We start from the raw sequence: 10,789 nt of genomic DNA, 5'->3' as shown, positions 1-10,789 counted from the left end.
TAATTCCATCTCCATGAATCATCACCAAACAACTTAAATAACTAATTGGAATTGAAGATTGAATTAAAAACCAACTTTTCTGGTACAAGAATAAAGTGTCCTTTTCTGATTCCATAAGTGTCTTTTTACACTCAACTTTTTGCACAGGCACTATTGGAACTGCTTTTCAAGGGTAGTTTTGCATGAAATCTGGTTTGGACACAATCCAAAGGGCATCCAAATAATTCCATCTCCATGAATCATCACCAAACAACTTAAATAACTAATTGGAATTGAAGATTGAATTAAAAACCAAATTTTCTAGTTCCAGGATCAAGTGTCCTTATATGATTCCATAAGTGTCTTTTTACATTGAACTTTTTGTACAGGCAGTACTGCAACTGCTTTTCAAGTGTATTATTACATAATTTGTGTTTTGGATACAATCCAAAGGCCATCCAAATAATTCCATGACCATAAATCATCACCACACAACTTAAATAACTAATTGCAATTGAAGATTGAATTAAAAACCAACTTTTCTGGTTCGATAATCAAGTGTCCTTTTATGATTCCATAAGTGTCTTTTTACATTGTACTTTTTGTACAAGCAGTACTGAAAGTGTTTTTTGAGTGTATTATTACATAATTTGTGGTTTGGATACAATCCAAAGGTCATCCAAATAATTCCATGACCATCAATCATCACCACACAACTTAAACAAGTTATTGGAACTGAAGATTGAAAATAAAAACCATTTTTTCTGGTACGATAATGAAGTCTACTTTTCTAATTCCATAACTGTCTTTTTATACTCAACATTTTGTACAAGCAATACCGGAACACCTTTTGAAGTCTACTAATACAATCGAAAATAACACAATTGCCTTCCCAAAATTAAGTATATTGATGGTTAGATTACCATCAAATCATGAATATATCTGTCAATGTACAAACTACATATTAACTCCAACAAATGATTCAACAATATATATAATTGTGCCAACATAAGTGACTTTTTCAATCACACTTTTACTTCTAAGACTGCATGACACATTGCAAGTTAAATAACATATTCCAATGTATCAGTTCCTATTTTATCCAAGTTTCCAAAATACATATACAATGACTACATTCATTATCCTTCGTCTACCTCAATCTAACTATCCCTATCTAAAATTATCTCAAAAATCCTGTTATGGCATTCTAACTTCTACATTTACAGCAGCTATTTCTTCAACAGCAGATCGTAGTGCTGAATAACTTCATCGCGTTGGACATTCAACCAATAAGCATTTCAGAACTAACCGCGTTCGAAAAGGTGTTTTGGACGATAACCTACCAGCCAAATCTTCGTTGTGTGAATGACCTTTAATCAACCAACAACTACGCCAACAAGAGTGCGCCCAAGTAATGCACCGAACGGAACCCACCACTTTCCGCGGAACCCGCCGCCTCCAACAACCCAAACCACTCTCGAGAACTCTGCTATTCGCTTCCACTGCGACCCACAACACCAACCTTTATGGAAGGATAGCCTTTTGGGGAAGAAAAAACTCTTGCAATACAAATGCCTATGTGCTTGTGTGACCTGCTCGAAGAAGAAAGAAGAAACTTACGAGGAAGAAACGAGAGAAAAGAACCAACGCACTGTGTTTTTTTAAAATGTTTCTCCAATTCACCGTGCGTGCACATGACACAAACTCACTTGGGACACTGCCTCCAATTACCGTTTCATTTAAAATTATTAAAATAATGAATGCCATGTAGGCGGATAAGATTGGAGTCAAATAACTGAGACGTTGTATCATTATCCTGAAAATACTTAACACCTTTTTCCTAATAAACAACAAATAAGAACCAAACCACCTTTGCAGTTGTACCTAGATAAGCCCCGGTTGCTTAACTTTTAAGTTGGACCATGTGTCAGTTTTCAATCAAATTAAAGAAGCATAAAACTAAAGTGCTCTATTTATGTATTCATTCATAGGTTACCATTTTGGAAAATAAAGATGTAGTCAAGAAGCAAGCACTTATACTAGGACAAAACAAGGTTCAAAAAAAGAAAAAGAATCTTTTTAGAATATTAAAGAAACAAGGACTTTGATATGTCTTTCATGCTCTCTATTTAAGTTCCGGAATTACACGGTCTCAATTGTGATGTTACAGTTAAGGAATGGAATCAAGTATCATTATAGAATTTGCTCGGTAATTACATTATATTTCATGGCAAGGAGTGAAGAAACTATTTTGAGTGAAAACAGAACTGTACACAAAATATTAATTTTCAATAAATAAAAAGTATTATATGCATATGATAAAGATTCCATATCATACTGCTGGAGTTCAAAGTTGAGTGATTCAAAGGCAGTGGCCGCGCTGGAAGGGAGAAGACAGTGCCAAAAATGGTGTAGTTAAGATGTTAGGCTGCAAAGGCTGAAAAGAAAATCCCGTAGACTGTGGAACTCCAATCGGCGGATGTTGTTGCACTGAACTGGAAACAGTAAAACAATATCTCTATATTCAGGTTATAAAACAAATTATAATTATAATTATAATTCAAATTTTATTTTTATTTTTATTTTTTCCTAAATTTAACTTGGTGCTAAAATAAGAGATAAGAAAAAAACAAAATATCAATGGACAATGAACAATATGAGAAAAGGAAAAAGGCATTTTTACCTGAATGACAGTGACAGTGAAGTCTCTGCGGAGTTAGCAACACCATTTCGATCAGGAGATAATAAGGTCCAGAATACTATATCACGAAATAAATATAACTCGTCATCATCATCGAGTTTTGAACAAGAAACTCATGTCATCAAAAGATTAATAAACTATATCATGTGGCACAGGATTGTTTTACTTAGGCGTCATAACAATGCTCAGTTAATTTGGCCCTTGCTAAAGAGGTTTCAATTGGTTAAATGTATCATCATTGCGTTACACACCTACGCTTTGTTGTCCCATCATAAATCCTATGAGTTTGAGTTCTCATTATTGAGCCAAAGCATGGTTAGGAGTTATTCTCAACCCCATGTAACGAACACACTAAACTTGCTTGTGAAAATAGAATGATTTCTTCTTTATACTAGAAAATTATTCTTTCACCATTACCATAGTTCATATATTGGAACAAAACAGAGAAAGTAGAATGAATATTTCCTAAAATATAAATCAGGCCTGAATATCTTTGTAAAAATAACAAAACTTATCAAAGATTACAACGCAAATAGAAGGTAAGAAACTGATTATCACCTGACTGGTCTGAATGATCATTAAAATCTGAGCAAAATAGCATGTTCTGCATGTTCATATGGTGGATTAAGTCAAAATAGAGGTAAACAACGGTTGTATTAGGATTGCAAAACATTAAATATAACATGCTGCAGGATTAACAGCACCATATACCAACCTCTCTTACACCGTGCGATACATTTTGGACCACATCTGCAGCAAAAAGACAAATTAATGGTCAGCAAAGGGCATTTTATTGATAAAACAAGGAAAATAAAAAACCTTTGAAATGTAAAAGGCCAAAGGGTTGCACAATTTACTAAGTGAAGAATAATAACTGTAAAGATTTAAACAACTCAAATAACTACTCAACATATCAAATTGAAAACCATTTTCAACAAATTGTAACTGACAACAGATGCAGGCCAAGGGTTTCCAGGAAATCAGAATATTTCTCCGGAGAGAATACAGAACTTGTAAATTTCAAAACTCCCGTAAAAAAAAAAAAAAAAAAAAAAAAAAAAAAAAAAAAAAAAAAAAGAGTAATTAGGGCCATATCAATTCAAACAACCAAAGTAACAACTACTTTACTAATGAATATTGCCGCAAATGACACCTTCAATTGACATACATTTGGATAAATAAACAATCTAGCATATATTTGCATAAATAAACATTCGAATTAACGATGACCACTATTTTCTCATCATACAATTGAGCCATTAAACCTCTTTGTAAGAAAGCATTACCCTTTTTCAATTTTATCCACTAGAATATTTAGAAGACGACATAATTATATCTCATAATAATTTAGATTATGTTAAATGATACATTGGAAATAGTTTCATATTTATATTACAGTATTTCGTTTGCTATTTAATACTTTATCATTTGCATCACATGACTTTCAAAAAGAAAAAACAGATCAATGTAGACAATATCATATAATTCAAATCTGTTACTTTTACTATGGTTAAATAATTAGTTAAGGTTCTATTTACCTATGTTTGAAACACTGGGCTTTACAGCTAAAGTCAAGCCAAGAAAACAATCATCGGGATCAGGGCCAAAATCCTGCAGTTTCAGCTCGAGATTTGGCTTTGCCCCTGTAAGTAGTGAAAGAAGAAAACAATAAACAGTAGAGCCAAATACCTATAACAGTGCAATTAGCATTTTAAGATGAGACAAACTGAAATGTGTAAAGATAATACGAGGATAAAAAACACAAATAAAAGATAAAATTCCCTACTCTTGCTACTCAGCTTCAGCTCGAGTGGATCACTGAGTGGACAAGGAACCCATGCATTCACCTATATAGAATATATTAGTAAATTGAAGAGATTAAGTGAAGAAGAATAGGCTTCAAGAGAAACTTACATGGAAAAATGGATGTTGTAATGACTGATCTGCATCTGGCCTTCTTGATGGGTCCCAATGTAGCAGTTGCTACAGATTTTGTAGTGAATATTAGAGGATAGCAGTATTTACAAGGTCAGTGTGTGTATACTTGCACAGAGAAAAAAAGAGATTCAATTAACTAAAACATACTGTCATCAAGTCTATAGCTTCCGAACTAGCATTTGGAATGATGTTAGAAAGTTTCACAGGTGGAACCTGCACAAGAATCGGGGATTAAAAATAATAAAGAAAAAAAAAAAGAATAATAATACAACTGGTACATGACTGAACTCCTGCTACGTGAACACATACAATTTCATGAGAAACCAAATCCAATAATTGAGAGTTGTTTGCCCCGATGGTGAAAGCAGAGGAATCAGGCATCCCAAGAATGCCATATATTTTGTACAATTGATCTATTTCACTGTCAATGAAGAAAAGTAATTTTATAAGATGCAATGAAACAGCATAATAATTCAATCTTATGAATAAACATATACCATCTGAATCAATATCAAATACAATTTACATTGAACAAAAGTTCTATACATGTGTGATAAGTAAAGAAAAAGGAAAATAAACACACCAAGATGAAGTATATTTAAGAGGTGTGAAAATTTTGCTTTTAACAAAAAAAAAAATTATTTCATATGAAGAAAAACATCAGTACACAAATGCCTTGATCCATAGAACAAAATTTCTGTACATTTCAAATATGACTTCGAAAGTTAGATATGTATAATTAAGCCTTAAAAACAATCTGGCCCACAAGTATATTAGTCATTGAAATCAAAATCATTAAACATTTCATCTAGGACCCGACAAAATGTTTCAAATTACAGAAAGTGAAAATATGCCAATGCACCTTGATCTAGTGGTTACTTTGAATTTCCTTTGAACATGATTGCCCTTTATTATAATATCACAGGTTTTACCTTTGGTAGCAAAATTTTTTAATGCCATCCACATGCAAATGCAGAGAGCATAGCAAATTGACATTTTGTTTATGGAAAATTGTTCAGTAAATGCACAAAGGGCTCAAAAAAATACATTCAACGGATCAAAGCTAAATGTATAACTAACAAAATACAATTATTAGTAACTTTACAGTTAGAGACCAAATGCATAAAATCCAGGATAAAAACATACCTTTCACCAGGAAATAAAGGGGTCAAAGTAAAAAGCTCAGCTAATATAGCACCAACTGCCCACATGTCTGCAAATAATTTAAGAAAGCAATCATACCATCATCTTAGAGTTACAGAATAAATAATGGTAAACAAGTTTGGCCACAGAGATTGTTCACATTCATGTAAAATCCCTTTCTCATTAATTTCTATTGTTGAAGTTCCATGTCAAGTGAGCATAGCTTAAACTTCATTAAACAGTAAAATAAGGCAAGGAAACAAGGTATTTTATCCACAAATAAGCCATATTTGAAAATACTCTAGATAGTACAGACAAACTAATCATCCCCAGCTAATGATGTCTGGATTTGCTTTTGGCAGATCCCATGGAAAAACAGATTGAGGCAGAAGAAACTACATATCTAAACTGTTTCCTCCAAAGCCATTCCATCATAGTTTCCGAATACAAGCACCAGCCCACTATCTATACAAGAAACAAATACAACCAGAAAAATTGAAGTTAAAAGGAGATTTAAGCCTACCGACAGCAGGAGTATAAGAAGGGGCTCGCAACAAAACTTCTGGAGCTCGATACCTTAATTACAAAGATAAAAATACATTAAATTTAATAATGATGATAAGATTATGAGAATAAAAAAGAAACCTCAGGACAAAATGTACACACAACAGTGGATAAAGACTTTTAAGGTGACATCACAAATTGTACATTGAAAAATGTATACTGACATTATAAATGTGCGACAAAAGAATATGACTTACCACCGTGTGGAAACATATTGAGTATATGGAGGCATCGATGATACTTCTCTAGCCAGTCCAAAATCAGCAATTTTCAAAACATCATTTGTTACCAGCAAATTCTCTGCATAGCAGAAATCATTTTTCATCAGTTAAAAAGCCATATCACCTTTTAGAAAGATTGAACTGAAAAGTTTAAACAAAATATTATGCTGTCCAAAATTTGTTAAATGAAATTATATGCCTTACCAGGTTTTAAATCCCGATGAAAGAATCCTTTCTTGTGCATATGACTAAGTCCTTCCAGCATTTGCCTCACAAAGCACCGTATCTCTTCTTCTGAAAAGGGTTTTTCTCTCTCCTTTATTAATTGATAAAGATTACAATCCTGAACAGATGAAATCTAGTCACTGTCAAGCAAGTGTCAATACAGAACATTCAACCTTAATTATAGAGATTAAAGAGTTTTGGATAAACTGCATAGTAGTGTAGTGATAAAACATAAATGACCAAAAAAAAAAAAAAGAGGATGACTTTCTTTACCATGTATTCAAAAATGAAAAATAGTTCATTATTTTCTCTAACAACCTCTTTCAACTTTATGATATTTGGGTGATTCATTTTACGGAGGGCCTGCAGAAGGAGCACAATACACATTAATGAAGGGAAAAGCCATCTATAATTTAAACAAAATCTGATTACAGTTCAAGGAAGGGAAAAGCCATCTATAACTCCATAAAAACAAATGCTACAGAACATACCTTAACTTCTCTTAAATTTGTGTATTCTTCCCAGAAACAAAACTTTCTTTTCAACTTTTTGACAGCAACCTGATAGACAAAATCACGAGCATAACATCAGAAGATACTAAAAAATGTAACATCAGAAAGTGCAGGTTTAAACAACAATGAAAGAAGCCACTGCCTAAATGAGTGCAGTAAGTGTACCTCTCAAAGGAGCATCCCAGAAAACAAAAGCAACGTTTATAAATTAAAGCAAAAAGAAGTGTATCCATTTCAATATACAATGTAAACATGATGAATGTTAACATTGTTATCACATTAGTCTAACAGAATAAGTTGTTATCCTTAAAAGAATGTCTTACAAAAAATAGAAATTGTAGATCAGCCTTTTTTTTAATTTTATCAGAGAATCAAACAGATAAAAGCATGAAAGCTTGGAGGGAAAAAAAATCACCAACAAAGTTAATACTCAAAAAGAATATTAAATGGACAAGGGAACTTGAAAAGGCCATTTACTATATAGGACGAATCTAACAACAACAAAAGATAACTGCACAAGAATATTAAAGAATATGAGTAGATAAATACGCTAAATTCGAAAAGAATTGTGCTAGCTAGCAAGATTTTCTTACAATCTCGTATGTTCGCATATCACGGGCTTTATATACATGACCGCAAGAACCATCCCCGAGCTCTCTCAAAATTTTATATCTGAAAAGAAGAAAAGAGCAGACAAGGAAAAATGTAATTTAATGAGAGAATTGAAGGACCAGAAACAATGTACAAGTCAATGGATAAGAAGAAACTAACCTTTCCATTGCTAGAATTACAGCACTATAAATAACACTTCAGAGAGACTGGAACAGATTCCATAAAGAGATGGCTAACTGTCAACACAGTGTCGGCACTTAGTTTGCAGACATGGGTTAGAGTTAAAATATAGCATGAAGCATTTAGTATCATCAACAATCCACTTTTCATTGTAGAAGTTATCTACAAAAAGGGAGAGGTCCGTCAACATGTTGCAACCTTCAGAAAACCCAGTGTCCGGGTGAAGTCTTTATCATTTTAGATGAATATCCATGTTCAGTTTGACTAAACCGACTTCAAACTGAGCCCATACATTGGAGAACAAGTGATAACCTGCAGTACAAAATATAAACGTCCGTGCTTTGAAAATTACACAAATTAGCGAACAATACTTGCACTTAAAAAGTGCATTAATAGGAAAATGCAGTATTATATTATTTCACTGTGCAAAATCAACAGTGAAAATATCGCTCAATTGTCAGACAAGTGAAAGGTTTGTCTTTCAAACCTCTAAAGGGGGGAGGGGGGCCTAAGCCCAAAGAATTCGTGGAATTTACTCCACTAATCTACCCAGCAATAAAATAAAACATTGATCAGAAAACAAAGCTTCCCACGCACACTCGGATCCTAGCAACACAACAGTAATCATTGCTTGTTGCATAAGAATTCTAACGGATGCCTACCCTCTACGCCGGTACAATATTATAACCAACAATTAAACTCATATCACTCTATTTTATCTACCCACAAAAACCAAAATCTATTGGTCGACAATCCAGAGTCGCAACCAGCAAGTAAATCAGACCAAAGAATCCATATCAGACAAGACAACAAAGAAATTAAACAAAAAACGAAAGAAAGAAAAAAATGTAACTTTAACGTGCTTTGTTTAGCCTAAAGTATGGAAAACGATTTTTTTTTAAAGTTATATAAAGAAACCAAAGAAATATAATATAATATATATATATATATATATATATATATATATATATATATATATATATATATATATATATATATTTATGTACCCCAAATAAGTAAATCCAAACAAGGGCTATAAACATAAACACAAGATATGTATGCATATGTAAAAAAGACTAAGAAGAAGTTTTCTTCACAATCTAACCATAAAAAGTCTTTCCCTCAAAATTATAACAGTTTTGCACAAAGAATACGCGCGCTCAATACAACCTGGTCCGAAACAATTCAGAAAACACAATTTCGGGTATTTTCCATTGTGATGAATCCATAAAGTATTGTTTGAACTCAGAGCAAGTAAGAAAGAACTCGGCTTTCTTTTCCATTCCTCATTCTCCTATGAAATAAACCGATCGCAAAGGAAAAACAGACTACAATTCAAGCTGCATTTGAGTTTACGTGGCAGCTACAAACCAGAGGAGACGAAAGCAACACAAAGAATCGAAATTTGACGTAACGCACGAAGAAAAATTTGGAAAAAGAAAATGAAAAGACGAAGAACTCACCGCGTGTGAGAATTCGAAAGAATCAGAGCGGAATCAAGAGATAAGCAAGCACAGATCGGCAATGTGAATGAACTTTCTCGGTAAAGAAACGAGAAAAATGAATTCGTAGGGAGAAAGAGAGAGAAGAGGAGAGAGAAAAGTTTTAGAGAGAGGAAATTCGGATTTGCGAAGAAGCCATATGAGTGAGAGGGGAAGGATTCCATAGATGAAAAAGGAAGGAGAAGAAACCAAAGAAATAAATAAATATAATATTTTTTACTTTTGTTAAAATTTAAAAATACAAATTTATTTGTAAGTTGACAAATAACATTTTTAAAATATTGGATATAAATGTAAAGTAGGTCGCGCAAGTGTTTGAAAAATAAAAGACCTAAATCGAGTTTTTTAAATATAATTTGATTTAGTCTCCCAAAATAAATAGATATATAGTAATCGGACTTAGTCCACACATTTTATAATTTAATGTCGAATTAAACCTAAAAAATATATGTTAATTCAAATTTATTTTTTAAATTAAGTTTTAATAATAAAATAATACGATGAAACTTTTCAATCCACCTAATTATTTTACTTTTTACATTCTCACAGATTAAATTAAGATTTTCATTCTTTTAGAATCGAATTTGACAAACCTATACAATCATATATCTTAATTAAAAAAAAACTAATTAATTAATAAAATAATAAATTGAAAAAGGTTGATTGTCCCTTTTTCATTTTATTTCAATATTTAAAAAAATTATAACTTCATTTTACAGAGAGATTTTTCAACTTATTCAAATAAGTAATTGAAAGATAAAATCTCAATAAAAATACTCTGTCATACTTCATTGATTATTATAAAAATATTAATAACATAATTATGAAAAAAATATTAAATGTTAAATTTAAAGATAGAATAAAGTTAGACTATTATTATTATTATAATAATAATAATAATAATAAATATTTATATTAATAGAATGATTAAAAAATAGAGTAATATAAATTAAAATTGGTGAAAAATAGAAAGTTAAATTTACAAAAATAACCATGATAAATAAAGGAAAAATATAATTCTGAAACAAAAATACAATAAAGCATAATTAAAATATGGGAGGGAAGAAATATTCTAAGCATTTATTTCATTATTTTATTCCTTTAAAAGATTTAAATAGAGATTGCTTGGCTGTTAGTGGGGTGGGGGCTGTGGTCCCCACATTGATATGAAAATGTTTCCTTGATATTACGCTTTTGCCCTCCAACGACTTC

At 31.8% G+C, this 10,789-nt stretch overlaps 1 protein-coding gene across 2 annotated transcripts; it reads right to left on the bottom strand.

Moving 5' to 3' along the window:
* Positions 1 to 2,034: 2,034 nt before the first annotated feature.
* On the bottom strand, positions 2,035 to 9,733 carry MHK (Protein kinase superfamily protein). 2 transcript variants are annotated; one of them, XM_028052144.2, is made up of 19 exons: positions 9,539 to 9,733; positions 8,274 to 8,387; positions 8,055 to 8,131; positions 7,877 to 7,955; positions 7,263 to 7,331; positions 7,045 to 7,134; positions 6,751 to 6,889; positions 6,523 to 6,625; positions 6,285 to 6,337; positions 5,765 to 5,831; positions 4,928 to 5,039; positions 4,766 to 4,831; positions 4,595 to 4,663; positions 4,467 to 4,527; positions 4,219 to 4,323; positions 3,396 to 3,430; positions 3,239 to 3,284; positions 2,663 to 2,738; positions 2,035 to 2,474 (listed from the first exon to the last, which is right to left on the bottom strand). In XM_028052144.2, exons 3-19 carry the CDS (start codon positions 8,060 to 8,062, stop codon positions 2,342 to 2,344), a joined length of 1,311 nt encoding a protein of 436 aa, XP_027907945.1. In that variant the 5' UTR covers positions 8,063 to 8,131; positions 8,274 to 8,387; positions 9,539 to 9,733; the 3' UTR covers positions 2,035 to 2,341. The 2 variants fall into 2 exon arrangements, with proteins under 2 accessions (XP_027907945.1, XP_027907947.1); XM_028052146.2 differs by lacking the exon at positions 8,274 to 8,387 and having other exon boundaries at positions 9,539 to 9,716.
* Positions 9,734 to 10,789: the final 1,056 nt, after the last annotated feature.

Source organism: Vigna unguiculata, chromosome 10 (genome assembly GCF_037176805.1).
Source record: "Vigna unguiculata cultivar grain cowpea cultivar isolate G323 ecotype 2 chromosome 10, ASM3717680v1, whole genome shotgun sequence".
Classification (NCBI taxonomy): domain Eukaryota; kingdom Viridiplantae; phylum Streptophyta; class Magnoliopsida; order Fabales; family Fabaceae; genus Vigna; species Vigna unguiculata.
Note: the sequence above shows the minus strand (reverse complement) of the source record. Positions and strands in the feature narration are given on the sequence as shown.

Bases quoted from the DNA above. Each gene is read 5' to 3' on its own strand.
- MHK (XM_028052144.2), bottom strand. The intron at 6,890-7,044 runs GTAAAGAAAGTC...TCATCTGTTCAG, and splicing joins TTTTCATTTTTGAATACATG to GATTGTAATCTTTATCAATT. The intron at 4,528-4,594 runs GTAAGTTTCTCT...TATTCTATATAG, and splicing joins TACAACATCCATTTTTCCAT to GTGAATGCATGGGTTCCTTG.